Source organism: Nerophis ophidion, linkage group LG07 (genome assembly GCF_033978795.1).
Source record: "Nerophis ophidion isolate RoL-2023_Sa linkage group LG07, RoL_Noph_v1.0, whole genome shotgun sequence".
NCBI classification, from domain to species: Eukaryota; Metazoa; Chordata; class Actinopteri; order Syngnathiformes; family Syngnathidae; genus Nerophis; species Nerophis ophidion.
In genome coordinates, this window is record NC_084617.1 from 32985159 (window position 1) to 33000139 (window position 14981).

General features: G+C 39.7%; 1 protein-coding gene across 2 annotated transcripts in view; it reads right to left on the minus strand.

Moving 5' to 3' along the window:
* sec23a (Sec23 homolog A, coat complex II component) overlaps positions 1 to 12850 on the minus strand; it is a 31641-nt gene extending 18791 nt beyond the window's left edge. The window contains exons 1-18 of one of the 2 annotated variants that reach the window (XM_061906002.1): positions 12641 to 12850; positions 12169 to 12396; positions 12043 to 12100; positions 11884 to 11970; positions 11583 to 11819; positions 8333 to 8409; positions 6120 to 6264; positions 5897 to 6055; positions 5113 to 5228; positions 4919 to 5042; positions 4779 to 4859; positions 4628 to 4717; positions 4454 to 4560; positions 4241 to 4394; positions 3710 to 3787; positions 3488 to 3649; positions 3343 to 3429; positions 1497 to 1652 (exon numbers count right to left, since the gene is read on the minus strand). In XM_061906002.1, coding sequence (XP_061761986.1) covers positions 1497 to 1652; positions 3343 to 3429; positions 3488 to 3649; positions 3710 to 3787; positions 4241 to 4394; positions 4454 to 4560; positions 4628 to 4717; positions 4779 to 4859; positions 4919 to 5042; positions 5113 to 5228; positions 5897 to 6055; positions 6120 to 6264; positions 8333 to 8409; positions 11583 to 11819; positions 11884 to 11970; positions 12043 to 12100; positions 12169 to 12389 — 2139 coding nt within the window. In that variant the 5' untranslated portion in view covers positions 12390 to 12396; positions 12641 to 12850. Of the gene's footprint in view, positions 1 to 1496; positions 1653 to 3342; positions 3430 to 3487; positions 3650 to 3709; positions 3788 to 4240; positions 4395 to 4453; positions 4561 to 4627; positions 4718 to 4778; positions 4860 to 4918; positions 5043 to 5112; positions 5229 to 5896; positions 6056 to 6119; positions 6265 to 8332; positions 8410 to 11582; positions 11820 to 11883; positions 11971 to 12042; positions 12101 to 12168; positions 12397 to 12558 lie in introns of both variants that reach the window. The other variant, XM_061906003.1, reaches the window with a different exon arrangement.
* Between the last annotated feature and the right edge of the window lie 2131 nt (positions 12851 to 14981).

Consider the following 14981-nt stretch of genomic DNA (forward strand, 5'->3'; position numbering starts at 1 on the left):
TTCCCAACTACTTTGACACGTGTTGCAGCCATGAAATTCTGAGTTAATTATTATTTGCAAAACAAAATAAAGTTTATGAGTTTGAACATCAAATATGTTGTCTTTGTAGCATACTCAACTGAATATGGGTTGAAAAAGATTTGAAAATCATAGTATTCCGTTTATATTTACATCTAACACAATTTCCCAAGTCATATGGAAACGGGGTTTGTAGTTGGTACCTGTCGTGGCGGTAATCCTAGAACTCGTTGGTGGACACCTGTGGTGAGGGATGCCGTCAAGCTGAAGAAGGAGTGCTATTGGGCTCTTTTGGGGATTGTATATATATATATTTATGTGTATGTATATTTATTTATGTGTGTGTATATATATATATATATATATATGTATATATACATATATATATATGTATACATATACATATATATACATATATATATATATACATATATATGTATACATATACATACATACACACATATCTATATATATATATATACATATATATATATATATATATATATATATATATATATATATATATATATATATATATATATATATATATATATATATATATATATATATAGGGCTTCACGGTGGAAGAGGGGTTAGTGCGTCTGCCTCACAATACGAAGTTCCTGCAGTCCTGGGTTCAAATCCAGGCTCGGGATCTTTCTGTGTGGAGTTTGCATGTTCTCCCCGTGAATGCGTGGGTTCCCATCGGGTACTCCGGCTTCCTCCCACTTCCAAAGACATGCACCTGGGGATAGGTTGATTGGCAACACTAAATTGGCCCTAGTGTTTGAATGTGAGTGTGAATGTTGTCTGTCTATCTGTGTTGGCCCTGCGATAAGTTGGCGACTTGTCCAGGGTGTACCGCGCCTTCCGCCCGATTGTAGCTGAGATAGGCGCCAGCGCCCCCCGCAACCCCAAAAGGGAATAAGCGGTAGAAAATGGATATATGTATATTTGTGGGTTCTTCCGAGGATGTTGTAGTCGTAATGATTTGTGCAGTCCTTTGAGACATTTGTGATTTGGGGCTATATAAATAAACATTGATTGATTGATTGATATATCCATCCATCCATTTCTACCGCTTATTCCCTTTCGGGGTCGCCGGCGCCTATCTCAGCTGGCGCTGGCGCCTATCTCAGCTACATATATATATATATATATATATATATATATATATACATACACATAAATAAACATATATATATACATAAATAAAAATATGTATACATATATTTATATATATACACACATACATATACACATGCTGCGATAAGATGGTGATTTGTCCAGGGTGTACCCTGCCTATCGCCCGAATGCAGCTGAGATAGGCTCCAGCACCCCCTGCGATCCCGAAAGGGATAAGCGGTAGGAAATGAATGGATGAGATATATACACATAAATATGAGGTGGTTATTCTTTGTGACATCAGGAAGAAGCGTAAACAGGTAAGACAATAGAACTTAATAGAGAGCACCCACCTGGCTGCCGCCATGTTCCGTGTCGATGTACCTGGGCATGGGGAAGCGAGCGTGCAACAGTTCCTGGGCGTCGTCCACTGGGGCCTGAAGAAGGTGTCGGAAGCTGTCGTACTCAGACATATCCTGGTAGCCCGCCTTCCTCCACTGAGACACCGTCTGAAAGGTGACACAGGGGGACATGAGGTGACATGAGGTCATATAGGGTGACATGGGTCACATGAGGTGTCATAGGGTGACATGGGGTCACATGAGGTGACATAGGGTGACATGGGGTCACATGAGGTGTCATAGGGTGACATAGGGGGACATGGGGTGACATGAGGTGTCATAGGGTGACATGAGGTGACATAGGGTGACATGAGGTGACATAGGGTGACATGAGGTGACAGGGTGACATGAAGTGACATAGGGTGACATGAGGTGACATAGGGTCACATGAGGTGACAAAGGGTCACATGAGGTGACAAGAGGTGACATGAGGTGACATGGGGTCACATGAGGTGTCATAGGGTGACATGAGGTGACAGGGTGACATGGGGTGACATGAAGTGACATAGGGTGACATGAGGTGACATAGGGTCACATGAGGTGACATGAGGTGACATAGGGTCACATGAGGTGTCATAGAGTGACATGAGGTGACATAGGGTCACATGAGATGACATAGGGTGACATGAGGTGTCATAGGGTGACATGAGGTGACATAGGGTCACATGAGGTGTCATAGGGTGACAGGGTGACATGGGGTGACATTAAGTGACATAGGGTCACATGAGGTGTCATAGAGTGACATGAGGTGACATGAGGTGACATAGGGTCACATGAGGTGTCATAGAGTGACATGAGGTGACATAGGGTGACATAGGGTCACATGAGGTGTCATAGGGTGACATGAGGTGACATAGGGTCACATGAGGTGTCATAGGGTGACATGAGGTGTCATAGGGTGACATGAGGTGACAGGGTGACATGGGGTGACATGAAGTGACATAGGGTGACATGAGGTGACATAGGGTCACATGAGGTGACATGAGGTGACATAGGGTGACATGGGGTCACATGAGGTGTCATAGGGTGACAGGGTGACATGGGGTGACATGAAGTGACATAGGGTGACATGAGGTGACATGAGGTGACATGGGGTCACATGAGGTGACATGAGGTGACATAGGGTCACATGAGGTGTCATAGAGTGACATGAGGTGACATAGGTTGACATGAGGTGACATAGGGTGACATGAGGTGACATAATAATAATAATGGATTAGATTTATATCGCGCTTTTCTATTGTTAGATACTCAAAGCGCTCACAGAGAAGTGGGAACCCATCATTCATTCACACCTGGTGGTGGTAAGCCCTGGGGTAGACTAACGGAAAGCGTGGCTGCCAGTTTGCGCCTACGGCCCCTCCGACCACCACCAATCATTCATTCATTCATTCACCAGTGTGAGCAGCACCGGGGGCAAAGGTTGAAGTGTCCTGCCCAAGGACACAACGGCAGCGATTTTTTTGGATGTCAATGGGTGGGAAGCGAACCTGCAACCCTCAGGTTTCTGGAACGGCCGCTCTACCCACTACGCCATGCCGCCCCATAGGGTGACATGAGGTGACATAGGGTCACATGAGGTGACATGAGGTGACATACGGTCACATGAGGTGACATACGGTCACATGAAGTGACATGAGGTGACATAGGGTCACATGAGATGACATAGGGTCACATGAGGTGACATAGGGTCACATGAGATGACATAGGGTCACATGAGGTGACATGAGGTGACATATGGTCAAATGAGGTGACATTAGGTGACATGTGGTGACATGGGGTCACAAGAGGTCAGCACCTCTCCGTGGTAGATGAGGATCTGGAAGAAGGTGTCCATGAGCAGGATGCGGTCTGGAAGGATGCTGCTGCTGTCCAACAAGACGGGCTGCAAAACAATCATCAATCATCAATCAATGATGCAGGTGGGGAGAGGAGAAGCTGACCTCTGGTGGCCCATTGAAGGAGTAGGCGTAGAGCACAGGCTGGATCATGATGAGCGCCTGGGTCAGGTCCTGCCGGTTGAACTGGTGTCGGTAGTAGGAACTCTCATCTGGACTATTGTTGAACACTTGCAGGAAGGGTGAGCGCCTCAGGTGGAACATGAACTGAAACAAGCACAGGTGGTCAACAGTTGCTCAGTTAACTGATGGATGCATGCTGCTCACCTGGGGGTACAAGGAGAAGGTCTCAGAGAACCTGAAGGAGTTGGGGTCGTCTTTGTGGTAATCTCCAAACTTCTGGCACTGAAACATAGCAGACCAGGACTATTCTAGACACTAATAATCTCTAACCTTCATACATCTACCCCCGGACTACTCTACTCACTAATCATATCTAACGTTCACACATCTACAACCGGACTATTCTAGTCACTAATCATCTCTAGCCTTCATATTTCTACAGCCAGACTATTCTAGTCACTAATCATCTCTAACCTTTATACATCTACACTCGGACTATTCTAGTCACTAATCATCTCTAACCTTCATACATCTACACCCGGACTATTCCAGCCACGAATCATCTCTAACGTTCACACTTCCACACCAGGACTATTGTAGTCACTAATCACCTCTAACGTTCACAGATCCACACCAGGACTATTCTAGTCACTAATCACCTCTAACGTTTACACATCTCCACCCGGACTATTTTAGTGACTAATCACCAACAATGACTAAGTGTCCTGGACTCACCAGTCTGATGAGTTGTCGGTCCAGCCACCTGAGAACATCTGGCCCCTCCTCCGTCTCTGCCCGATACACCGCCAGCCTGGCCATCAAGATGGCGGCCGCCTCTTGATCAAAGGAGGCGGCGATGGTCTGGATCTGAGTCTGAGCGTCCGCCCAGCTGCAAGTCACATGACATGAGCAGAAGGTGTGGGGGGGGGGGACTAGATAGACACTTACTTCCTGGCGATGGTGGACACTCGGATGCGTCTTAGTCCTGACGAGTGTTGGTAGTGGGTGACAAACTGCAGAGCTCCACGACCTCCTTGGGGGATGGGTGCATTGTGCTGCAAGTGGAGCATATCTTCCTCATCTTATCTCATCTTATTTTATCTCAGCCCACCATCTTAGTACCTGATTGACCACCTCGAAGTACAGCGCCACGGTGGTGCTGGGGTCCAAGGCGCACATCTTCCATTGACAGCTTCCACCACAGCCGATCTCCTAGGAAGACATGACATCACACCACTGTGGGCTCTGGTCAAAGGTGAGAGGGACCACCTACGTTTTCAGAGACGCAGGGTCCTTTGGCGTGGAGGGACACGCAGGGTCCAATGGCACCGGACACTTTAATCTCTCTGGACGTCTGAAAGGCATCACAGTCTGGTGAAAGGCAGGCGGGCGGAGAGGCGGCGTGGCTTCTACCTTGACTTCCAGCGTGGCGCCAAAGGCCATCTTGAAGCAGCCCTGAACATCTTTGGTGAAAACTCTTTGGAAGGTTTGTTTGAACAACGACGTGTTGAAGGAGTCAGCCATCACCATGTAGCCTCTACACACACACACACACACACATCTTGATGTTCCTGACTGTGTGCGTGTGTGTGTGAGTGTGTGTGTACCCTGTGTTGTTGGCACAGCACTTCATCTCCAGAAGTCCAGTCTGGTCAAGTGCACACGCATAGATGTCAATCACATGACCGTTAGCAGATGCCCTGTTGGCCAACGCCTCGTAATGCTGACACAAAACATACATTGTGACATTAATTATGATAATAACACTAAACATACATGGTGTCATTAATTATGATTAGAATAACATAAAACATACATTGTGTCATTAATTATGGTTCATAATAAAGACAAAAAATACATTGTGTCATTAAATGATTCATAATAAGACAAAACATACATCATGCCATTAATTATGATTATAACACAAAGCATACATCATGTCATTAATTATGATTATAATTACACAAAACATATATCATGTAATTAATTATGATATCAATAACACAAAACATACATCATGTCATTAATTATGATTCATAATAACATAACACATACATCATGTCATTAATTACAAATATAATAACACAAAACATAGATCATGTCAATAATTAGGATTATAATAACACTAATAACATTAATCATGATTTGGTCAAGTCACCACCTCATCGCAGGGCCAACACAGATAAACAGACAACATTCACACTCACATTCACACACTAGGGCCAATTTAGTGTTGCCAACCAATATATCCCCAGTGTCATTAATTATGATTCATAATAAGACAAAACACAGATGGTGTCCTTAATTATGATTCATAATAAGACAAAACATAGATGTGTCATTAATTATGATTCATAATGAGTCAAAAAAGGAAGTGAAAGAGGAAGTTACCTTGGAGGCCTTCTTCATGAACTTGGCATTATCTTTTTCGATGTCATGCCAAGACCTGATGGGTGTCTTCAGATCATCCCCTACCACCATGCCGGGACCCTGCGTGGCCGGACCCCCGACGAAGGTCATGATGCGAGCACCCGTGTTGGGAAAGGTGCACTAAAGGGAGGAGTCAAGGTAAGGTAGCATGTGACAAGATAAGCACGCCTCTGAACCAGTCTACCTCCAGCAGGCCAACAGCGATGGACATGGCCACGCCCAGCGAGCGCAGAGGACGCCTGCCCTGGACCACGGGCCAACAGTCTCTCTGAACATCCCCCAGAAGGTCCGTCAGGTTCATGTCCACTTTTTGGAGCGGCTGCAGGAATCTAAAAATAGTACTTCTTTTAACATATAGTCAACTGTTATATATATAAACATATGATCAGCTTCTATTATATATAAAAATATAATCAACTAATTTATATATGAACATATGATCACCTATTTTACATATAAACAAAAAGATCAACTATTTTATATATAAACATATAATCAATGATTTTATATATAAACATATAATCAACTGTTTCTTATATAAACATGTAATCAACTATTTCTATATATAAACATATGATCAACTATTTTTATATATAAACATATAATCAACTGTTTTATATATAATCATATAATCAACACATTTTTATACAAACATAAGAACTATTTAATATATAAACATTTAATCAACTATTTTATGTACAAACATATAAACAACTATTTGAAATATAAACATATGATCAACTATTCTATATATAAACATATGATCAACTAATTTATTTACAAACATATTATCAACTAATTTATATATGAACCTTTACTCAACTAATTTATATGTAAACATCCATCATCCATTTTCTACCGCTTCTCCCTTTATCAACTATCTTATATACAAACTTATAATCAATTAATTTATATATAAACATATGATCATCTATATTATATATAAACATATGATCAACTATTTTATTTACACACATATCATCAATTAATTCATATTTAAACATATGATCAACTAATGTATATATGAACATATAATCAACTACCGGTAATTCATATATGAACATGTAATCAACTATATTTATGTATAGTGTACATACACTTGTAAAGAACATAATGTCATGGCTGTCCGAAGTTTCCAATCATTTCTACAACTCCTATTTTTTTGTGATAGAGTAATTGGAGCACATACTTCTTGGTCACAAAAAATATTCATGAAGTTTGCGTCTTTTATGAATTTATTATGAGTCTACTGAAAATGTGAGCAAAATCTGTTGAGTCAAAAAGTATGCATACAGCATTGTTAATATTTGCTTACATGTCCCTTGACATTTATATACAAACATATATTCAAATAATTTATAAATAAACATATGATCAATTATTTAAAATATAAACATATAATCAACTATTTATATATAAATATATGATCAATTAATTTATATTCAAACATATGATCAACTATTTTATACATAAACACATAATCAACTAATTTATATATGAACCTTTAGTCAACTAATTTATATATAAAAATATGATCAATTAACAAATATATGAACCTTTAGTCAACTAATTTATATATAGACATATTATCAACTAATTTATATATAAACATATGATCAACTATTTATACACAAATATATGATAAACTAATTTTTATACAAACATATAATCAACTAATTTATATACAAACATATATTCAAATAAGTTATGTACCAACATATGATCAATTATTTAAAATATAAACTATTTACATATAAACACATAATTACTAATTTATATATAAACATATATCAACTAAATTATATACAAACACAACCAACTAATTATATATTAACATATAGGTATATATAAACATATATCAACTAATTTATGCATAAATATATACTCCACTATTTATATAGGAACATAAAATTAACTATTTATATATAAACATATGATTAACTAATTTATATACAAACATAATCAACTAAGTTATCAATAAACATATGATCAATTATTTTATATATAATCTTATGATAAATTATTTTATATATAAACATATATCAACTATTTATATATAAACATATTTCAACTAATTTATATACAAACAAATAATCAACTCATTTATATATAACCATATATCAACTAATTTATACATATATTAACTAATTTATATCCATCCATCCATTTTCTACCGCTTATTCCCTTTGGGGTCGCGGGGGGCGCTGGTGCCTATCTCAGCTACAATCGGGCGGAAGGCGTCGTACACCCTGGACAAGTCGCCACCTCATCGCAGGGCAAACACAGATATATAAACATAAAATCAACTATTCCATATATAAACCTTTAGTCAACTATTTGTATATAAAGTTGTATATAAAGATAGAGGCCACTATACAAAGATTGATATAAGGTCACCTGTTGGACTGCGGCTGTTGGGGAGGTTGAGGTCCTCGTCCCTGAGACACCACGGTTTTGCTCAGACCCAGAAACTCCTGCACCGTTACCCACAATTCATAGCACACGCACAACATTCACTATTAGCATTCGTAGCAAGATGTACATACGCGACATATTCTTCTATTATATAGCGAGATTTACATATAAACAGAGCACAGGACATGATATATTGCTATATATTATATACATACATAATAAAGTACAATACATGATATATAGGTGTACTACTATATATTATATACATATATAATACAGTGTAAGACATGATATATAGGTATACTACTATATATAATACGGTGTAAGACATGAGACTGTATATATGTATACCACGATATATTATATATATATATATATATATGTAATACAGTACAAGACATGATATACTGCTATATATTATATACATATATACAAACCCCGTTTCCATATGAGTTGGGAAATTGTGTTAGATGTAAATATAAACGGAATACAATGATTTGCAAATAATTTTCAGGCCATATTCAATTTAATGCACCACAAAGACAAGATATTTGATGTTCAAACTCATAAACTTAAATTTTTTTGCAAATAATAATTAACTTAGAATTTCATGGCTGCAACACGTGCCAAAGTAGTTGGGAAAGGGCATGTTCACCACTGTGTTACATCACCTTTTATTTAACAACACTCAATAAATGTTTGGGAACTGAGGAAACTAACTGTTGAAGCTTTGAAAGTGGAATTCTTTCCCATTCTTGTTTAATGTAGAGTTTCAGTCGTTCAACAATCCGGGGTCTCCGCTGTCGTATTTTACGCTTCATAATGCGCCACACATTTTCGATGGGAGACAGGTCTGGACTGCAGGCGGGCCAGGAAAGTACCCGCACTCTTTTTTTACGAAGCCACACTGTTGTAACACATGCTGAATGTGGCTTGGCATTGTCTTGCTAAAATAATGTTGTTCCAAAACCTGTAGGTACCTTTCATCATTAATTGTTGCCTTCACAGAATGTGTAAGTTACCCATGCCTTGGGCACTAATGCACCCCCATACCATCACAGATGCTGGCTTTTGAATATTTCCAAAAACAATTTTAAATGTGGACTCGTCAGACCACAGAACACTTTTCCACTTTACATCAGTCCATCTTAAATTATCTCGGGCCCAGACAAGCCGGCGGCGTTTCTGGACGTTGTTGATAAATGGCTTTCGCTTTGCATAGTAGAGCTTTAACTTGCACTTACAGATGTAGTGACAAAATGTATTTAGTGACAGTGGTTTTCTGAAGTGTTCCTGAGCCCATGTGGTGATATCCTTTAGAGATTGATGTCGGTTTTTGATACAATGCCGTCTGAGAGATCGAAGGTCACGGTCATTCAATGTTGGTTTTCTGGCCATGCTGCTTATGTTGAGTGATTTCTCCAGATTCTCTGAACCTTTTGATGATATTATGGACCGGAGATGTTGAAATCCCTAAATGTCTTGCAATTGCATTTTGATAAACGTTGTTCTTAAACTGTTTGACTATTAGCTCACACAGTTGTGGACAAAGGGGTGTACCTCGCCCCATCCTTTCTTGTGAAAGACTGAGCATTTTTTGGAAAGCTGTTTTTATACCCAATCATGGCACCCACCTGTCCACAATTAGCCTGCACACCTGTGGGATGTTCCAAATAAGTGTTTAAAAGCATTCCTCAACTTTATCAGTATTTATTGCCACCTTTCCCAACTTCTTTGTCACGTGTTGCTGGCATCAAATTCTTAAGTTAATGATTATATGCACAAAAAAAAAGTTTTATCATTTTGAACATCAAATATGTTGTCTTTGTAGCATATTCAACTGAATATGGGTTGAACATGATTTGCAAATCATTGTATTCCGTTTATATTTACGTCTAACACAATTTCCCAATTCATATGGAAAAGGGGTTTGTGTGTATATATACACACATATATATATATATATATATATATATATATATATATCGTATAATATATATATAAAATACAGTACAAGATCTATAGGTATACTAATATATATAAATACCTATAGATCTTTTACTGTGTATATATATATATATATACATACACACACACACACACACAGTACAAGATCTATAGATATAGGTATAAATATATATATATATATATATATAAATATATATTAGTATACCTATAAATCTTGTACTGTATTATATATATACACACACACATATTAGGGGTGTGGGAAAAAATCGATTAGAATACGTTGTGCGATTCAGAATCGAATTTTTTTTTTTTTTTTTTTTTTTTAAGTGTTTTTTTTATTTTTATCATCACTCCAACATACCACTACACGGCAATACCATAACAATGCAATCCAATTCCAAAACCAAACCTGACCCAGCAACACTCAGAATTGCAATAAACAGAGCAATTGAGAGGAGACACAATCACGACAAAGAACAAACCAAAAGTAGTGAAACAAAAATGATTATCAACAACAGTATCAATATTAGTTATAATTTCAGCATAGCAGTGATTAAAAATTCCTCATTGACATTATCATTAGACATTTAAACATTTTTTTAAAAAGAACAATAGTGTCACAGTGGCTTACACTTGCATCGCATCTCATAAGCTTGACAACACACTGTGTCCAATATTTTCAAAAAGATAAAATAAGTCATATTTTTGGTTCGTTTAATAGTTAAAACAAATTTACATTATTGCAATCAGTTGATAAAACCTTGTCCTTTACAATTATAAAAGCTGTTTTAAAAAAAAACCTACTACTCTGCTTGCATGTCAGCAGACTGGGGTAGATCCTGCTGAACTCCTATGTATTGAATGAAAACAGAATCGTTTTGAATCGGAAAAATATCGTTTTTGAATCGAGAATCGCGTTGAATCGAAAAAAATCGATATATTATCAAATCGTGACCCCAAGAATCGATATTGAATCGAATCGTGGGACACCCAAAGATTCGCAGCCCTATTATATATATATATATACACATATATAAAAAAATACAGTCCAAGATCTATAATACAGTATAAGATTTATAGGTATACTACTATATACATGTATATGTGACACATTCAATCAGGAAGCAGGTCAGAGAAGAGGAATCCCTTGTTAGTAGCTGTTAATTGCTATGAAGGACTTATTTGTAATCACACTTCAACCTCTCATACATAATGCTCTGAGGCTGAGCCAATCAGAGGCCACTATACTGAGGTGGAGTCATACCTGCAGCTGTTTGGCACTCAGGTCTTTGGTGCCTTTGAAGACGTAGCTCTTGGACACGCCCTCACAGCCCAGCTCGTGCACGTGGACGATGCGGCCCAAGGTGATGAGGCCGACTAGGGCCGTGGGCGGCAGGAGGGACAAGGACATCTGCAGGGACTCCTTCAAGGCCTGCAGGTCCTCGTCGTCCATGCAGGTGTCCACCACGTAGAGGAAGACCAGCGGCATGAGTGGGCCGCGCTGAGGACCCACACGCAGACTCAGTGGGTGCACCACAGCATGCTTGTGGGAGCGACCCACTTACCTGGACCACATACTCGATGGTGGAGAACTGAGGCAGCAGCTCAGCCGGTTGGTTGACTTCTGAGATTCCGGAGTAGGACGGCGGGAACTGAAAGGAAAGGGGCGCGGAGAGCGCGGGTTAAGTGGGTGGTGGTCACCGGCGCCAGCTGGCAGCACCTACCTGGTTCCTCTGGTAGCAGAAGTTACATGCCCACAGCTTGGCCCTGTAGTCCACCTGGCTGCAACACAGGTGAGGGAATGATCACGTGACCCCACACTCGCCCTGAGCGCGCGCACGCTTGCCTACCAGAGCGGGTTGAGCACGGCGCGGCAGGTGGCGCGGCTGCACAGAACCGGTTCGTACTGGATGGGCGGCAGGTCGGGGCGCTCCTTGAGCGGCGTGAAGAGAGCCGCCACCGGAACCACCATGCGGGTGGCCTCCAGGCGGCTGGATGGCCACACGTTCCAGCTTAAGCGCACGCCGTCGCGCTCCTCGTTTTGCGCCATGTACTCTGCGAACGTTGCCATGGCAACGCTGGGACGCCCAGACACATGGGCTCAGTGACGTCATAGTTGTATATACACACATATATATATATATATATATATATATATATATATATATATATATATATACATATATATATATCACACTTTTGCTCATGTTCCCTTCAACAAGCACTTCAGCAAAACTTACCTGACGAACTAAGTTGACCAAGTCAAACCAGCGAGCTAACTAGCAGCTAGCGGCTAACCATGTAGACCAGCAGCGTACTCACCAGCCGCTGTGTCCTCTCCAAAGTGTGCGTGCGAAATGAAGGCTCGAATGCGGCTGAAAAGGAGCCAAAGTGCCGAGAAGAAGAAGTGACTGATGTGCTGCTGCCAAGCAGGCAAAACAAGATGGCGGTGGTGCCACGTCAAAGCACAGATAGCACAACAAGACGACGTCTCACTCGCAACTGTAATTCCCATCCACTTTAGTATCTTATCAAACTAATTATTCCCAGTTCATCCAAGTCACATGACTTCATCATGACTGGCAGGTTCTTCTCTGTACAAAGATCGTTGATCTCCGACAGCTGAAAGACATCTTTCTATCCAACATTAGATGTATATTAACATATGTGTATATTAGGTATCAAATCAAATGTTGTGTCCCCACAAAGTGTATTTAAATATTAAATGTAGTGTTACTAGGTCTCCCTAACATCACAGACAATAATAATGGATTAGATGTATATCGCGCTTTTCTATTGTTACTCAAAGCGCTCACAGTGAAGTGGGAACCCATCATCCATTCACACCTGGTGGTGGTAAGCTACATCAGTAGCCACAGCTGCCCTGCGGTAGACTGACGAAAGCGTGGCTGCCAGTTTGCGCCTACGGCCCCTCCAACCACCACCTGTCATTCATTCATCATTCATTCACCAGTGTGAGCGGCACCAGGGGCAAGGGTGAAGTGTCCTGCCCAAGGACACAACGGCAGCGATTTGGATGTCAATGGGTGGGAAGCAAACCTGCAACCCTCAGGTTTCTGGCAGAGCCGCTCTACCCACTACGCCATAGAATAATTTCAACAAGTGAATAACATATATAAAAGAATATAGAATCATTTCAACAAGTGAATAACATATATAAAAGAATATAGAATAATTTCAAAAATGTAATAACATACTGTATATAAAAGAATATAGAATAATTTCAACAAGTGAATAACATATATAAATATAAAATAATTTCAATAAGTGAATAAAATATATAAAAGAATATAGAATCATTTCAACAAGTGAATAAAATATATACAAGAATATAAAATCATTTCAATAGGTAAATATATAAAATATAGAATCATTTCAATAAGTGAATAACATAAAATATAGAATCCTTTCAATAAGGGAATAAAATATATAAAAGAATATAGAATAAATGGGGTGTACTTGTATAGATATTTTCTACCTTCAAGGTACTCAAAGCGCTTTTGACACTATTTCCACATTTACCCATTCACACTCTGATGGAGGGAGCACCCATTCACACTCTGATGGAGGGAGCTGCCATGCAAGGCGCTAACCAGCATCCATCAGGAGCAAGAGTGAGGTATCTTGCTCAGGAAACAACAGACGTGATGAGGTTGGTACTCGGTGGGGGTTGAACCAGGGACCCTCGGGTTGCACACAGCCACTCTACCACTGCGCCACACCGTCATTTGAATCACATTGAATCATGTCAATAAGTAAATAGAATACAACATAATATATAATCATATCACTGAGTGAATAACAAATAAATGAATGTAAAATAATTTAAACAAGTACATAAAAAAATAGAATAATTTCAACAAGTGAATAAAATACATAAAATAATGTAAAATCATTTCAACAAATGACATTTTTTTATAAAAGAATATGGAATCATTTCACAAAGTAGATAGGATTTTGCCACCTGAAAACAAAGTCACATTTGAAGACATCACACTCGACTAAATGGAGGCTGTAACAAAGTATGTGTGTGTGTGTGTTAACGGAAGGATCGTTACCTTCTTTTTAGGTAGAGACTACACCCCCAAGACGAGGTGGTGCGTACCGGCCCACACAGTTGCCCACCGGGGTCAATGTGGGGTCGTCATGAAAAATGATTGGTTGTAAATGTAACATTAATAATAAAACATTACAGTAATGATTAATGAATAAACTTGGTGTCATCATGAAAAATGCCATTCATCCATCCATCTTCTTCCGCTTATCCGAGGTCGGGTCACGGGGGATGCCCAGACTTCCCTCTCCCCAGCCACATCGTCCAGCTCTTCCCGGGGGATCCCGAGGCGTTCCCAGGACAGCCGGGAGATATAGTCTTCCCAACGTGAAACCAATCATGAAAAATGATTGGTTTTGAATGTAACATTATTAATAAAACATTCTAGTGAATATCTACCGCTTGTCCCTGATGGATGGATGGAAACTTGGTGATCGATGAAGTAGAATGCCTACAGTACCAGACAGCACCAGAGGGGACACAGTGTACCAGGGTGTGTATTGCTAAACAGACAATTCTTGCAGTACCACACAACAACAGAAGGGGCGCTGTGAGTCAGACAGACAATGCCATGGTAGAGTTACAATG